Source organism: Astyanax mexicanus, chromosome 3, assembly GCF_023375975.1.
Source record: "Astyanax mexicanus isolate ESR-SI-001 chromosome 3, AstMex3_surface, whole genome shotgun sequence".
Classification (NCBI taxonomy): domain Eukaryota; kingdom Metazoa; phylum Chordata; class Actinopteri; order Characiformes; family Acestrorhamphidae; genus Astyanax; species Astyanax mexicanus.
The window spans coordinates 17,941,691-17,959,729 of NC_064410.1; the positions used below are offsets into that span (position 1 = coordinate 17,941,691).

The 18,039-nt window shown below is 37.4% G+C and overlaps 1 protein-coding gene across 2 annotated transcripts; it reads right to left on the reverse strand.

The window, feature by feature from the left end:
* On the reverse strand, nt 1-12,360 carry LOC103041107 (cysteine protease atg4da). Of its 2 annotated transcripts, none has more exons than XM_049476137.1 (11): nt 12,205-12,360; nt 9,612-9,824; nt 8,796-8,879; nt 8,544-8,717; nt 7,990-8,275; nt 6,545-6,606; nt 6,007-6,134; nt 4,388-4,466; nt 4,106-4,182; nt 3,733-3,852; nt 1-2,508 (listed from the first exon to the last, which is right to left on the reverse strand). In XM_049476137.1, exons 2-11 carry the CDS (start codon nt 9,787-9,789, stop codon nt 2,335-2,337), a joined length of 1,362 nt encoding a protein of 453 aa, XP_049332094.1. In that variant the 5' UTR covers nt 9,790-9,824; nt 12,205-12,360; the 3' UTR covers nt 1-2,334. The 2 variants fall into 2 exon arrangements, with proteins under 2 accessions (XP_049332094.1, XP_022538617.1); XM_022682896.2 differs by having other exon boundaries at nt 9,612-9,859; nt 12,205-12,359.
* Between the last annotated feature and the right edge of the window lie 5,679 nt (nt 12,361-18,039).

The window sequence follows — 18,039 nt, forward strand, 5'->3', positions numbered from 1 at the left end:
TCACTGGTGCCAAAGATTTTTTATTTAAAGTAACCCTTCTTTAAAGGTTATCACAAGATGACAGGGTGGATAGGAATTGTTGCATATATTTATATAGCCCAACATTTTTATGAAAATAGCTATGAATAATAATGAATAAATTAAAGGCATAAACATAACAAAAAAATCTTCAAAACTCAAAAAACATAAATATATTTAAAATGATTTATTTAACCTCTTCAACAAATCAGGAAACCTTTCAGCTCTTTAACTCAAAACCTTGATCCAGTGTGTTCAAATAAACATAAATACATATCATACATACTATATCCTTAATAGGCTGAACATGTTTAATACAGTTATACTCTACATAAATTTATAACTATTTCAAAGAAAATAAAAGTACAGTGATTAAAGTACTTACAATCCCCTGCAAAAAGCAAGAAAACACATGTATATAAAAACACACACAAAATAAATACTGTTTAAGAAAACAGAGAGTTCAGCATTTTCAGCAGCTTTAACTGGATGTAAACCATAAATCCTCTTAGACAATAATTCAACACATTCATCTGGACCCTAACCTTTCAGCAACAGTGCGAAACCACAGCTTAATGCTAATCCAGATCAATACAATCAATCAGACTGAAGTGTGAAGCTGAGGCTGTAAAATATTACAGGAACTCCTTTTATTAAACCCAGACCCTAAATTTCCCTAAAAAACTAAATTATCATTTACTCCACTATTCATGGTGTGAAATCATCTATTTCATCATTAATACAAAGTATAAAATGAACTTGGCAGATTTTAAAATCACAGCATAGATATATTAAATACAGCTGTATAACAGTACATATTTCTGATTTAAGAATTTCCTAATCACAGAAGTCTTGTTCTTTAAAAGTATACACACACTTAATAAGAACATAGAAGGATTCTCAACATAAAATTGTAGTATAAATCTTTAGAAGGTTTGTGTATCAGAACAGTAAAAAAAATTGAATTATGAACATTTATAAACTGGTCAGGATGCAGAGATCCACATTAAAACCCCCTTATTGCACGGGTAGGTACATTCTACTGCACAAAACCTTTGAATATAATACTAAAAAACTGAAGGTCTAATTAGCATTCAAAAACATATTTTACACCATTGAAGAATTGATGAACAGTTTGTAGCGTTTGGATCTGTAATATGGCTCTGCTAGCCTTGGTATCTATGCTACAGACTACTTATTGCTAACAGTTGAGAATGTTTGAGAACGTAATGTTATTTTTATAGTTTAAAACTGTGATCTATGGCTTTTGTTTAACTTTTTGTTGCCAGCAATGTAGCATTCAGCTTGTTAACTGAGACTACTGTTTAAATCCAAGTGTGAAGACAGCAAATTTGTTGTAGTTTTAAACCTTAAACTGAGTACCTACTGCTACAGCCTACCTCAGCCTTCAGCCTTTGCCTGGTCATCTAAAAAACTTGGACTAGCAATGTGATGCTCCTGAAAATGGCACTGGACTCTTTTTAATTGGAATGATTTGGCTCCTCTGTTCTTTAATATAAATGTATAAATGTGCTGATGTCAGCAGAACCCTGACCAATCACAAGGCTACCAGAGCTCTGTCCTCTCTTTGAGTCTAAGCAACTGGAACCAGCAAGCTAATAAGCTGTCACTAAGCAGCTAATTAGCAAACTATCCAAATATTTAGTTATGGCACAGCAACTCAGGGTTGTGTGCATCGTCATAGTAATGTAAACAAATATTTGTTTACCAATGTAAGACTGCCAGTCACGTACATTCATTAGAATATCGTGACCATGCCCACACAGTTCTGAGAGAGGTGTGAAAAGTGCATTTTGATTTTATCAGAGTTAAATTATATTTCTGCTTTGTGTTTCTATTTAAACTTAAAACCCCCAAAAAATCTATACATAAAAACGTGTTTCCAGGGGCTTCAAACTGATGTTGGAGGAGGTGGTTTATCTCTGTGTGTTTATCTAGGGGTTATTGACCCTACAGAACATTCCTATACAGAAGATTGTTAAACACATCTCAGGCAAGGTAAAAAAAAAAATGCTTTGAATGGATTTTGGAGGAAGTCAGTTTGAAGCATGCTCCTAGCTTCCTAACAGGAGCATAAACAAGGGTTATCTTCTGCAGCAAAACTCCACCTTAAATCTAAAGGTCTTCAGGATACATAATCAGATTGGATTTTGCTGGTCTAGTTGAGTGACCCTTTAAATGCTCTTACATGACCTCTGAAACCTTCAGATGAAAAAAAACAAAAAAAAAAGCAGTAAAAACAGCTTTGGGCTCTCCGGATACAATTTGTTGATGGAATAAACCTTACTCAACCAATCAGAGCAGCACAAAACCATCCATGTCGTCAGGCTTCTTCCTCCCTCTCGATCTGTGTTTGTCTGTTATGTTTGCTATGGTGTCCGTGGTCAACCACTCCTGCCCACTCTCCTTCTCTCTGCTGCCCTCCACGAAGGTGAAGATGGGATACGTGTGGTTAGATGATGTCAGAGCCTGGATAAGTGATGAAAGATAAATAGTGTGAGGGATGATGATTCAATCACCATCATTTATGAGCTCATCAGTGAGAATCAGGCGGCCTCATTCCAGAAACGCTGTTATAGTAAAGAGAGCAGTGGCTTTGGACTCGGCTAGCTTAAGTAACCCAGTGAGATACTCTGCAGATTGCATAAAGCAAACTGTCCAGAATGTTTGAGAACATAATGCACATATATACTTTCATAAATGGTTTGGTTTATAAAAAAAAAAAAAATATCCATTCATGTTTGGTGCAAAACTGACCAATGGACATTAAGAAAGTCATTAATGACAGGCCACTCTTGACAGAAACCTGTGAATCTTTATCAGAGAGAGGTGTGTGTAAATAGAAAACAGTATATACAGCTCTGGAAAAAAAAAGATACCACTTAAAAATGATGAGTTTCTCTGATTTTACTAAAGTGAAAACCTCTGGAATATAATCAAGAGAAAGATGGATGATCACAAGCCATCAAACCAAGCTGAACTGCTTGAATTTTTGCACCAGGAGTGGAATAAAGTTATCAAAAGCAGTGTGTAAGACTGGTGGAGGAGAACATGCCAAGATGCATGAAAACTTTTAAAAACAAAAAGGGTTTTCTACTAAATATTGATTTCTAAACAAGCATTATTTGAGGTCTGAAAGCTCTGCATCTTTTTTTTTCTCAGTCATTTCTCATTTTCGGCTAATAAATGCTCAAAATGACTGTTTTTATTTGAAAGTTGGGAGAAATGTTGTCTGTAGTTTATAGAATTAAACAACAATGTTAATTTTACTCAAATTCATACATACATAAATACATAAATATATATATATATATATATATATATATATATATATATATATATATATATATATATATATATATATATATATATATATACACACACACACATACATATTATAGTGTCAATTGATAAATTGATAAAATAATTGACTACATGACTTGAACGTTTAATAATAGATATGTAAATGTAAATAAAATAATAAACGCAAGATCGGAAAAACTGTATTATATAGTGGTGTCAAACTCTTAAATTAGTTTATTTATTAAATAGTTTTTTATTAAAATCACAGCAAAATCATGATTTTACAAAAGTTAAAATGCTGGTACTTCCTCTGCTCTGTTTTATAATCAGAACAGCACTAATATAAATGTATATATGTTAGATTATATGTAGAAATGTTCATTCTCTCACCCTGGTGACATCAGCTCTGAGGGAGTCAAAGTCCTTCCTGTCTCTAGTGTAAAATCCCAGAGTGCAGCTGGGGTCCATGCGGTGAAAGGACACCTTCCTTGCAGCCTTACAGTGAAACGACTGCATGTGTGTACACACACACACACACACACACACACACACACACACACACAAAGTGACAGAGACAAAGAGAAAAGAGACAATGAGAAGAGAGAAAAAAAAGAGAGAGAGAAGTAAACAGAATTATGTATTACTGTCTTTTTGTCCACAGGGGGGCAGCAGAAACCGAGATGCAATACTCTTACAGTAACAGTATCAGACAGACAGACAACTACAGCACAAATACCATAATAACAGTTCTGCATTCCTGTACCTCCAAAGGAAAGCGGTCTTTACAGACATCTACAGTGGAATGACATACATGAGGGTCCAGATACAGCAGCTTCTCACCTGCACAAAAAATAAATCAAGTTTTTTCTGAAATGAATCATGCATATGGCCATATATTCATATTAATTATGACAAGATAGACTAAAGATGATCAAACATAAAAAATAAGTCCGATTACACGTTACCTTTATCATCATCACTTTAACATTATAAACATGTGAATAAATCAGCAGACAGTACAGACGGGCCGAGGCGCCTCGCTCACCTTGAAAACCAACGAAATATAAGGAATGCTTCGGCTCTCCTCCCATAACTCCAATACAGCATTTCAGCTGAAGCAGTTTCTGAAGAGCAGAGAGAGAGAGAGAGAGAAAGGTCTGGATGTTTTTTAAACACTGAGCTTTGTGATGAGGTGAAATGTGAGATTGTGTTTGTTCTTATGAATCTTTGTGACGATTATGTGTGGAAGGTGAACAGTGCTCCACCACTCCTGACTCAGCTAAACCTTTCAGCAGTTTCTTTACAGGACTTTAGACAGCTGCTTAGAGGAGCTCACGGTTGATGAACGTTAGCAGAGTTTAAAGCATCAGAGGATTTCTAATCATTCAAAAGCGAGTGAAAAATCTCACGAGAGGGAGTTGTATGTAATAAAATAAAGCTGAATATTAAACATATCAATAACTCCTCCACAACCCAACTACAATATTAAATGCCTGCTTCTACAATCATAATATTAATCTAATAATAAATCCTAATATGAATATGTTTCATTGAGTGCTTATACATTTGAATCTTTAAGTATTTTTTTAATGGTAATTCTTACATAATTTTACAGAACATTTTCAATGCGGGATCTTCATCTAAAAACACTTTTACTAAACACTTCTTCCAGCTCTGGTAGAAACATGTGAAATAACATGCTTTAAATTATATAACATGAGAAAGTTAGAAGTCATTTTAATTTTAACATTTATTCAAATGTTAATTCTATTTATTCGTATTATTCAGTTAATGCTTTAGGATAACTGTAAAATACTGTCATACAGAAATATTTTGTAACATGAAAATTGCATAGCGTTGCAACTCTCAAATCCAGAGAGTTCCAAATTATTATGCAAGTGCTATTATTTGCAAATGACAGAAATTATACTGACTATTGACCCATTAAGTATAAATCCAATTTTATTGAACAAACCTCCTATTAACAGTATTTCTTTTAAATAAACAACAAAAAATGCACTGTTCCAAATAATTAAGCAGGCCACAGGTTTCAAACTACAGAAAAAAGGATCTCTCTGCTGCTGAGAAGCATAAAATAGTGCAGTGCTTTAGGACAACGTACCAAAACATTTGATATTTCACGAAAACTGAAGCGTGATCATCGTACTGTGAAGAGATTTGTGGCCGATTCAGAGCACAAACGGATGCAAGGTTAATGGTTGCAAGAATTGTGTAGGTGATATCAAAGAAGGGGTCAAATTTAAACATGCAACTTGTACTGTTAGGATGTTTTTTGATCGAAATAGCTTTTGATTTCAGTGAATGTTTCCTCCTAATGCTGCAAACCTAGAAAATGACCATTTGCTTTTTTTTTTACAACCTATAAGATATTTTAACACTGTGCATAATAATTTGGAACAGTGCATTTTGAAATTGGATTTATACTTAACGGATCATGACTTGAAGTTATACCTCACTGTTATTTGCGTTGACCGTTTAGGAAAATTTGAGAAAAATATCACTTTTGAAACAGGGTGTGTCTACATACTTGTTAGAGGTGCAAATGAGTATTGCAGCCTTATAAAAATTCAAAATTCTAATAAACATTGGCAGACAACTAATTTATGTTGCACTAGTTGGAGTGTGTTTTTTGTTGCATCATACCTTCACACACTCGATGTAAGCAGGATTGAGTGAGTCTCCACCAAGTCTGATAGGAACCAGTATAATAACAGACGTATTACCCTCAGACTGAGACCCCCCACAGCGCCTCATCACGTCTTCCACATATACTGCAGAACAGTCAGAATAACAAACACATCACTTATTGTTTTATCTTTGCATGCACTCAATATTCTGTACTTGAATATTCTGTAATAGATTTCTGTTACATCACATTATTTTTGTTACATTATATGATTATGTGTATCTTTTTTTGTTCAAAAAGTACCCTGAAATATTGTGGTGTTATTTTAGAGCTATTTTGCCCAACTCTAACTTACAGTGTAACTGAATGCATGTAATTTCAGTTATACTAAATGGGGCCTGTTCATCCCCTGTAGAGGACTACATGAATGAACAGACCAGGACACCAAAAAAATGGGGATATACTTTACTGATATACTAGTGCTGGGTGGTCTGTTTATGAGAATAAGTGAAGCTGCAGCAGTGTACAGTGAAACACAATGACAGAACGACTCACCAGTGCAGTCCTGAGCAACGTACACGGTCAGATCTGTGAGATTAGATGCTGCTACAGCCTCACTGCAAACACACGTCAAAACACAACATCATATCAATCACAGTCATTCAGCACATTCCACACCGTTTACATACAAGCCCATAAATGTTCATAAATTTGTTCATGTGTTTAAAATGAGTAGATTAATAGGAAAACAGAAAAAGTCCTTTCTTTGATTTCACGATTTAATTGTTAGAATAAAAAAAACGTGAAATCAGACCCTTCTTTAAATTAGGAATTTTTTAAATACAAAACAAAAAAAAATGGGCCCATTTTTCCAAAAGTGGAAGTTTAAAGCTAAATTCAAGGCAATTCAGGGCAAATTAAAGCAGTAGGATTATACTTTTTCACTTGCATGATATACAGACATACTTTACATATACAAAATTCACTAAGCATATATAAACACATTCACAACTAACGTTGAAAAGCAGGTTCAGAATCGGTTGTTTTCCATATTTTTAGGTACACTTAAAATCCTTTAATTTTCGCACAAATCGTCAGCGCACCTTATAATCAGTTGTGACCCAAGTATGAATTCTATCAGTCAGATTTTAAGGAGCAGTAAAGCCACTCCTCTGAAGTAAAGCATTAGGAGTAATACAGGAGTTTCAGTTTAGTTCTCCAGCACTGAGACTGGAGTATAGCCGTATAGCGAACTTCTTCTGCTGTTTACCGTGTTAAACTAAGCTTCATGGGAGAAACCACTATATAATATCACCCTGGCTTACCAGAACACTCATTGGAATTTCTAAACTTACTGTAAATAAACGGAAGTGTTTTCTTCACCCAAATAAACACTTTTCAGGAGAGTAATCTGTGTAAATTAACATCCAGCGCTCGTTAAACTTTAAGCGTTTTTTTTTTAAGAATTAGTTTTGTTTAGCTTAGCTTTAAAGGTGTCACCACCCAAAGGTGAGACCTGCTGAATTAGAAGGAAAATATAGTGACACCCCTGTTCCTTCTTTACGTCACCTAATGTGCCTTATAATCTGGTGAGCCTCATAGTGTGAAAAATAAGGTATATATCCAAAAAAATTGCCCTACATAGCATAATATATGGTTCCACTATAAAATCAGTTTCTGTACCTTTTTCATGATATTTTTAATTAATTTAAGGTTTATTTTAGCTTCTGTAAAGAAATAAGCATGTCTGTGTGGTTTTGAATTGTACATGTGTTTTCAGCATTTTTCAAACAAGCACTGCCTGAGATGGTATTTCAATAAAATATTAAAACCTGGAAAAAGACCATGTTGTATTGATGTATAAAAACAGTTATTAACGTTATTACAGTATATGAAAGAGTATACAATGTTGTGTTTAACTGTGTAAAAGTTTTAAAGTAACAGAAAAAAAAACTGAGCAACAATTGCAGCCACAGCTGGGATTATTTAAGAGTTCGTACCGCAGTATCAGCGCCGCGGTGGACGGGCCGTACCAGTCCCCTGCCCGCTTCCCTAAGGGTTTGCCCAGTTCCACCAGCTGGTGAATGCTAAATGGAGCAGAGGGGGTGTCACCGAACATGGCCACCAGTCGGCGATGTGTGCGCTCCTCTCGGTCCTCAACACTTTCCAGAATACTGCCCTCACTGCGTCTCCTCCACTGCCTGCTCGAGACCCTCGGCCCAGACCGCGGGGATCCGACCTCCAGATCATCTCTGATTTGGTGACGAGCCCCGGACCACGTCCAGCCTGAGAGAAGAGACAGTGAAAAAATACACGCATGCATGCTTAATGAGCATGTGGGAGGAGTCAGAGACATTAAGATTAGTTCACCTTCCAATGCTCAGAAATACAGTCTGTAATAATAGAACTACAAGTGTCCTATATGATCTGGGGAAGCTTAAAAAAAATAGAGAATGGGTGTGGAAAAAAAGAGATGGTCATAATGTTATGCTTGATCAGTGCTTACATACATTACATACTGGATGTGTATTTGTGTGTGTGTTTGTGGGAATACCTTCGGGCATCGTGTGTGTGTGTAGTCCCTGTGCGAGCAGCATCTGCGCACTGCGGAGCATGCAGCCCCATCCACAGTCCGAGGTCAGAGAGGAGCCACTTAGAGGAGCAAATTTTCTCCTATAAGTCAACCAGAGCAGAGAGGAGAACACCCGCCGGAACTGCTCTCGTTCACCTGACACACAAACACACACACACATCTAAGCTAATGTTGGCTCTGCGCATGAAGAATGTGCCTGAGAGTCTTCCATACCTTCAGAGCTGAGACTGTACGTGCGTCCCAGCAGCCACACGGGGGCGCTCTTACTGAGACGAGGCTTGGACTTCAGAGACCAACCTACAAACAGAAACACGTATAAATCTAAGAGTCCCTTGCTGTGGTCAATAAAAAAACTCATTTAACAGTCCAAACAGGGTGACTCCCATCACCTACTTTACTTTTGCAAATCGCTGTAGTGCTTTTATCGACTGTTTAGTATTCATACCCCTTTGAACTTTTTCACAAACATAAATAAGTAAAGTAAATAAGTATTTGATGGAAGTTTTAGGTGACACTGGTGAACAAACAGCATAGTGAAGACTTAGGAACTCGGCAGACAGGTCAGCGTTGTGGAGAAGTTTAAAGCAGGGTTAGATTATAAAAACATAGCCCAAGCTTTGAGCATCCCAAGAAGCACTGTTTAATCAATCATCGAAAAATGCTAAACGTATTCTACAACTGCAAACCTACCAAAACATGGCCGTCCATCTAAACTGACAGATCGAGCAACTTTGTGTTGGTCTATCACTTAAACTCTCTACAAAATACATTTAACTTTTAGAAAACTTTTTTAGAATATTTTTGAATACTTTTGCAAGCCACTAAATATTTAAGTAATAAGCCAAGAGGCACTGTGATTTACAGTGATTTTAACACGATTAAGGATAAGTTAACACAGGACATGTATTATTAACCATACTGAATTATAAAAGGAACAAATCAGGCAAAAAATAAGTCAATATAAGAAAATTATAACAATACTCTTGTGCTAATCTCAAATTTAAAATACACGTGAACAGCTCCTCACACCTCCGTATTTCAGATTGTTCCATGCAGACAGCAGCCTGTGTTTGAGCTTGGCCTTGCTCTGCCCTGCCTCTACATGCTGCAGGGATTCGGAGAATTCAAAAGGCCCTGGGTTAGAGAAAACCACAAACGATGCCAAATCATCTGGTGGATCCTCTTCAGCAGACGAGCCGGCACTCATGTCCTCCACCCTCAGCTAAATGCCAATATAGCAACCTGAGAGGAGGCACCAGAACTGCTGATCAATCATCCTGTCAAAAAATGGCATTTATTAATAAGAATCTTATTTTACCAATATCACAATTGACAGATCATATTTAACAATAAAAATGTGAATCGCAGGGCCTCTCACGATACAGTATTATTATGATACGTTGCCCACAATAAAGATGATGTCGGGTTTACTTTGCTAGTTTACCTTATTTATTTGATTACTTTTTGATTCTCCTAAAAATAATCCCTTGTTTGATTTAGTAGATGCATTTTCTCGTACTATCACACTTTGTTAGTCTTAAAATGTTTCAGACCCTCAAACAAATGTAAATAATAGTCAAAGACAACACAGGTAAATACAAAGTGGAGTTTTAAATGAATGTTTTTATTATTAAGATCCCTGTGTAGAAGAGTGTTTGCCCCCAGTTAAAATATAACTTAACAGTGTTTTATCATACCTCAGTTCAATTGGTTTCAACTGTGTTCAACTGTGGTTTATCACACCTGATTACTGCCACACCTGTTTGAGTCTGTGGCATGACCATAAAAAAGCGGTTTATGCTGAAAAAGCCTCCAAAGTGGAGAATTTACAACAATTCTGTAAAGAAGAGGGGGCCAAAATTTCTTCACAGCTCTCTGAAAGACTCACTGTCAGTTACTGCAAATGCTTGATTGAAGTCCTTCATAATAAAAGCCTTCATTTAAAAACTGCATTTAAATAAACAAAAAAACATGAAGATGTCATTGACATTTCATAAACAAAACAAAAAAAAAGCATTAGCTAATTATGATGGAGAGGTAAGTGCAGGGTGTTGTGACAAAATGTTTCCTTTTATTTTTCCAGATTCAGATTACACTTTTAAATATCCATATAACATATAAAAAAAAGGTTCACTGGTTGGGTTTAACAGCAAGTTTATTGGTTATATTTGTATTTCAGTTCCTTAAACATGTGACTGAATCATAGCTTTTTCAGACACACATGACCTTTTTTGTAATCAGTAAAACACTGATTGATATGGGAGCATGATGATGCATATTTTAGCATATTATGCATAATCAATTCAGTTATGTTAAAAAAGCAAAAGGCTTCAGTAAAACTAAGACCTTTAGAATCACAAATAACATTACAATTCCTCAAGTGAAAGTACTGCATGTGACTGCGCCAAACCACAACAGAGAAACCAGTCTAGCCTCTTCCTGATTGGTCTAGAATGTGTTTCAGAGATGTAACCACAGTCCAGCACTTCCTTTAGCTTACTGTACTAAGAGCAGAGCTGAGCTCCATAAACCTGAAAAAGATTCAACTAGGCCAAGCACAATCAACAGTAGGGGTGTGAATCACAGGACATCTCATGATACGATAACTACGATATCACAATACTGTGATTCTGTGATATTTAATATATCACAAGACAATTCTTCACAAGTCAAAAACACAAATGTGTTACTGAAGAGAATAAAATACTGTTACACAAGTAAATACCAGGAATGATGGATTTATTGATGTCAGTTTCACACAATTTAACAACAGATATTATTTAACGCATTTTTACCCTATTTGGTAAAAAAAAAAGGTCACACTCTAATATTTGGTTGGACCATCTTTGGCTTTGATTGCAGCAACCTTAACTGTGACATTGTTTCAATAACCTTCTGTAATGTCCAGATTCTCAATGAGGTTAAGGTCTGGACTCTGTGGTGGTCAATTCATGTGTGAAAATGATTATCTCATGCTCTCTGAACCACTCTTTCACTATTCCAGCCCCATGAATCCTGACATTATCATCTTAGAATATGCTCGTGATCATCAGGGATGAAAAAACCATTGATGGAATAACCTGGTCTATATTCAGTATATTCAGGGAGTCAGCTGACCTCATTCTTTCAGCACATACTGTTACTGAACCTAGACCTGACCAACTGCAGCAAAATCAGATCATTAGCTTACTTAAATTCAGGTGACGACTTTTTTTGGCCAGGCAGTGTATATCCAAACAGCCCCAAAGAAATCCATAGTTTGTTATAAACCCCACAGAGCCCTGCTCTTTAGGGTTGGGGTTCCAAGTCAGGGATTAAAAGCCAGTAGTGAGTTTTATTTTCATTTTAATAGAAAAACTCAATTTAAAAACTGCAGCTCAAGACTACTCTTAATCCTGTCTGGGAAACTGAGCCTAAATATCAGAGTTAATGAGTCAGGCTGAATTAACGCAGCTTTAAAGAAGTTAGTTAACGTAGTTAGTTAATAAGTTAGCTAGTTAGCGTAGCTGAGCCTTGTTTACTAGCTTCGCTCTTAAAGCTACAGATAAAATGCTAATGCTAACCAGCTCAGCAGGACTTTTAATTTGTGTTACTTTCTTGTGTGCGTGTAGAAAGTTCTTACCGTGAGTGGGAGAGAGTGTGTGTGAGGAGGTGAGTGAGGCTGGGTCGTGTATAAACCTGCTCTCTCACTCTCTTTAGCTGCAGCAGAATCGGACATGTCTATAGCATCGGCTGTGAAACACGAGCTCGGGTTTACTCGGGTCGTGCCCTGGCGACGCATACCCCTCTTTCCATGCTGATTGGCTGAGAGCTGCAGGCCCCTCCCTATTTATAACAACATCAGCACTACAATAATAATAATCATCATCATAATATAAACATGGGTAAATAAATAATTATTTTTTTTAACATTAATAAAACGTCATTGGTAATAAGAATAATTGGTCTGGACGTTGTTAGACCTGTAGTTCATGGGAAATACTGTAGGGAAATATTGTAATATTTTATATACTTTGAATGTGTTTGAGTTTCAAATTCTTAAAAATGGGTTAACGTTAATGGCTAATGTTAGGATTATGAATATAATTAAGTAAAAATACAGGAGAGGGAGTGCTATACCGTGTTTTATTGGCACTGCTGTGATGCGGTCATACGCACGAGGCCGATTATACCACAGCTTCATTATCACTGTTTATCAAAATATTTTGAGTTAAACAGGACGAGGAAATGCGATCTGTTTGGTTATAAACACTCCGCGTGCTAAAATAGTTCCATAGCTGCTCTGCTTATAGCTGCACTTTAAGCTCTGCATTATCAACCATTTCAGTCAAAATTGTGGAAATCTAAGTTTACTGTAAATAAACGAAAGCGCTTTACTCCCCCAAACAAACGTTTTTTAGTAGAGAAATCTGTGTTGATTAAAGTCCAGCGCTCGTTTGACTGAAAGAAAATGTTTTTTTTTTTTTTAAGAACTAAAGTTTCGATTACTTCGTCGCCCCCCAGCGGCAAAAACTGCAGAATTACAAGGGTCCACCTTACATTCAGCTTAAAATACCCTATATTAACTGGAAAATATATACTCTTAAGCTTTTGTTTTAATAATTACAACTCCTAACCTAAAATTAATGTTGGTAATAATGTGTATTTTCGAATCACTGTGCTTATTTATTTGTGGGACCGCGCCTTTGTCTGTGCCGCCTATTAGAGACATGGCGTGTCTGCACTGTATCTATGGGATTCAGCGCCTCCCGGTGGTGTTTAATGATATCGCATTTGGTTGGTAAGCGCTGCATCGTTGCTAGGTTACCAGTATGTGGCGGAGTAATACATGGAGAGCTTCTATTACAGTGCATTATCGGCTAATATTTTCATTCATAAAAAGCCTCACAGCCATTCACATTGCAGGGTCGGAACTAACTGTGGTATAATTTGTTATAACTAGTTGTAATAAAGCGTTATTTTGACTGGCTGTAGATAGCTGTCAGTCACTGTTAGTCTAGAAATCCCCTGTTTAATGGCGCTGTATAGACCACTTTAGTCGTGTCGTCATTTTGTAGTTGGTGCGATGTTGTTTATGCCCATATTTGGGGTCTCTTTGGGGTTCCGTGTCTAAGCGGTTTAAGTCAATACAGGATTTGAATGGGCTTTTCAAAAACTGGCCTCTGTCACATTCTGTGGTAAATAAATATGGTCAGAACCCTGTACGTTTTATTCTGTGTACATTTACTTCCTAAATATCACTGGATCCTCTGAATGTCGAGATCATTTAAGGGGAGTAATCAGAAAAATGCTAACTTTAAGCTAATGCTTGACATCACAGCACTGCGGCTGGAAATGACCCCGGACTGGATTCTGCACAACACCAGTGAACTTCCATCAGAAAGTGTTTTGGATTATTATGCTTCTTCCCAGAGGATCATTAAAGCATTTAAACAGGTGAAAACTCTTTCAGTAATGTTGAGCAGTGTGATGTTGAGCAGTGTAGTCTGTGTTACAGCTTTAAAACACAGATAATAAGAGAAAGTGGCTCTCAGTTCAGCAGCGCTTCCCTGCAGGTTTAGTATTTAATTACGGTCATAGTTTATAAAAATTACAACACCTGACCCAAATAATCAACTAACATCTAACCAATCAACTAACTACCTGCCCTCACTGAGACAACAACCACCCAGAAACACAATTTATTTCACTGCATAATAAAGAGGGTAAATGTTAAAACCTGTTACAGCTGGTTCTGGAGTATCACTTGCCTGTTTTAGTGATTTTATGCTGTAACACTCTCAGCTCTCCTCAGTTAGGGCAGTTAGTTCATTATTAGGCTCAGCTGTGTGTAAAATGCTCCTAACTGACGGCCGGAGTTCTCTGGTGTTGCGTCAAAAACAGTTGATGCTAATCTCTGCAGCGGCGCTGGGAGGTCAGTTCACTCCGCTGTAGCATTAGCTTAAAGTTAGCATTTTTCTCATTACGACCCTTAAGCGATCTCGAAATTCAGAGGATCCAGTGATGTTCAGGAGTAAAATGTACACAGAATAAAACGTACAGGGGTCTGAACAGATTTATTTACAACAGAATGTAACAGAGGCGGGTTAAAAACCTCATTCATTTTTCTCATTTTTCGCACTACAGAATGACGCACGACTTCAGTGGTCTATTAGTCGGGGGACGGCAATGGCAGAGCCATGGAGAGACCGTAGACTGTCTCTCTATGGCACTGGGGGACGGGCAGGGTAGTGAGGAAAGACCAAAGACAATCCCATTTCACCCCTTGGCCCAACCACTAACCCCTCCCCCTTGTTTTCGAGTGTGACCCTTCCCCTTGGAACAGAGTTAGGGGTGAAATCCTCCACCAAAAAAATTGAGACAATCATTCAAGCACCTGATACGTCATCAGGAGCGCTAAAGTTCAGTAACCTAGATGCTGGTTCATTTTAGAGCATTGTATATTTTTTGATGTCCATCACGGGTGAGCTGAGCCAATCACAACGCTCGCTTTTAGCTCTTCTAAAACTGCCCAGCCAATCACAGCTGCTGATGCAAACAGTGGATGTTTAAACTCCTGCTTATTGCAGAGAAAATACTAAATTTCTAAAACTTCTAAAATCTTTTTTTTGGCTTATAAGTGAATATATATATATATATATATATATATATATATATATATATATATATATATATATATATATATATATATATATTTACAGTCACGTAAGTATTGTATATAAGTTGTATAATTTCTACAGATACACAGTTTAAAAAGTATATTAGTAAATAAATAATTTATTCATTAAATAATGTGTGCTAGTGAGCTCTGTGGGTGTTCGTCTCCTCCAGTATTCAGACAGGCAGCAAGATGGCAGCACAAAACCAGTTTCCAGGTAGGAGGAGAGGAGGAGGATCTGTAGAAAAAAGAAGGAACCTTTGGGGTTTCTGTACGCAGCCCCTGTAGAGGTTACTGGGCTGAAAGAGCAGCAAGACTCTCTAAAACCACTCAACCCAATAACTTGATTGTGTCACCCTTGAAGACAAAAACTCCAATCAAGCTTTACTGATACCCAAGAGTCTTTAACATCTCTGTGGGGGAATTCAGGTCCACTCTTCTTTACAGAACTGTTTTCATTTAGCCACATTTGAGGTTTTTGTGTATAAATGGACTGTTTAAGGTCATGCCACAGCTTCTCAACAGAATTTGACTAGGCCACTGAAAAACTAAATATTTTTAAGCCATTTAGAGGTGGACTTATTTGTGTGCTCTTGATCATTGTCCTGCTGCAGCACCCAAGTACATCTGAGCTTGAGATCACGAACAGATGACCAGATATTCTCCTTTAGTATTTTCTGGTAAACAGCAAGATACCTGGTGCCAATACAGCAAGTTGTATAGGTCCTGAAGCAGCAAAGCAGCCCCAGACCATTATTTTTTTTTTTTTACGCCAGATGTAACGGGACACACACCTTCCAAAAAGTTTCCCCTTTGTCTCGTCAGTCCAAAGCGAAAATGAAATAGTTGATCAGGTACATTCCTACAAGCCCACCATGCTTCACAAAACCAGCAAGCTGATTGGCTGTTTCTCCTGAAAGGCGGAAATTTATCCTTGAACTGGTTCTGTGATTTGCAGTGGTCTGCCCTGTATTAACCAAAGTGCCTTTTTGAAACTTAAAAGTGCCCTCAACAGCTGAATAAGAACTGCGTGCACCAATCCGACGCTCCTGATCCTGGGGAGAATCAAGATGTTTTTTGGCAAATGTGAGATGGCCCGTTGTTCAGTGTTTTTTGCCTTGGATCTCGACCGTGGAGACAATTTTTGACCAGTTTCTTTCTTATTATTGAATTATTAACACTAACCTTAACTGAGGCAGGAGAGCCCTGCAGTTCTTTAAATGTTGTTCTGGGTTCTTTTGTGACCTCCTGGATGAGTTGTCCATCCCCTTTTGGAGTAATTTTAGTTAGCCAGCCACTCCTGGAAAGGTTCAGCGGTGTTCCATATTTTCTCCAGTTGTGAGTAATTGCTCTCAATGTGGTTTGCTGGAGTCCCATAGCCTTAGAAAAGACGTTGTAACCTTTTCCAGACTGACAGGTGTCAATGACTTTGTTTTCTCATTTGACAACAGCAGAAACTAAGTGATAAGCATGTAGAATCTGGTGCTTACCACTATTATACGTGAAAAAATATACACCAAATGTATTCACTTACCCATCTAACTTAGGTTCCAATTACTTCCATGGCCACAGGTTTATAAAACCATGCACCTAAGCAGGCAGACTGCTTCTCCTAACATTAGTGAAAGAACGAGCCACTCTTAGGAGCTCAGTGGGGTACTGTTATAGGATGCAGCACCTCTGCAACAAGACCAGTTGCGTGGCTTGTAAAAGTATTCAGCTCCATTTACTCTGAAACCCCATAAGTACAACCCAGTGCAATTTTCTTCTGAAGTCACTTACTTAGTTAAGAGTCCAGCTGTGTGTAATTTAGTCTCAGTATAAACATAAACACCTGTTCTATGAAGGTTGCAGTGGCATCATGAACACCAAAAAAGCTTTGAGCATCCCAAGGAGAAATGTTCAATCAATCATCCAAAAATGGAAAAAGAATTCTACAACTGCAAACCCACCAAGACATGGCCACCCACCCACACTGACAGATCAAGCAAGGAGAGCACTGATCAGTGAAGCAGCCAAGAGGCCCATGGTCACTGAAGAGGAGCTGGAGAAATCCACAACTCAGGTGGAAGAATCTGTCCACAGGACAACTTTAAGTTGTGCACTCCATGAATCTGATCTTTATGGAAGAGTGGCAAAAAGAAAACCATTGTTGAAATAAAGACATAAAAAGTGCTGTTTGCAGTTTGCCACAAGCCATGAAGGGGACATAGGAAACATGGTCAGATGAGACAAATATTGAACATTTTGTCCTAATGCTTTGTGCGGCAGAAAAGTAACACTGCCCATCACCCTGAACACACCATCCCCACTGTGAAGCATGGTGGTGGCAGCTTTAGGGAGGCTTTTTTTCCCGCAGGGACAGGGAAGCCGGTCAGAGTTGATGGGAAGATGGATGGAGCCAAATACAGGACAATCCTTTAAAGAAAACCTGTTGGAGATTTACCTTCAAGCAAGACAATGACCTACAGCCACAGCTACAGTGGAATGGTTTATATCAATGAATATGTATGTGTTAGAATGGCCAAGTCAAAGTTCTGACCTAAATCCATTGCTGTTCACAAACTGAGCTTGAGCTATCTTGCAAAGAAGAATGGGCAGTCTCTAGTGTCCAAAGCTGGTAGAGACAAACCCCAAAGATTTACAGCTGTAATTGCAGCACAAATATTGACATACTTTTGCACATCACATTTTCAGATTTTTATTTAATTAATACTTTGAAAACCATGTTTCATTTTCATTACAATTCACAATAATGTGCTACTTTGTGTTGGTCTTTCACCTAATATCTCAATTAAT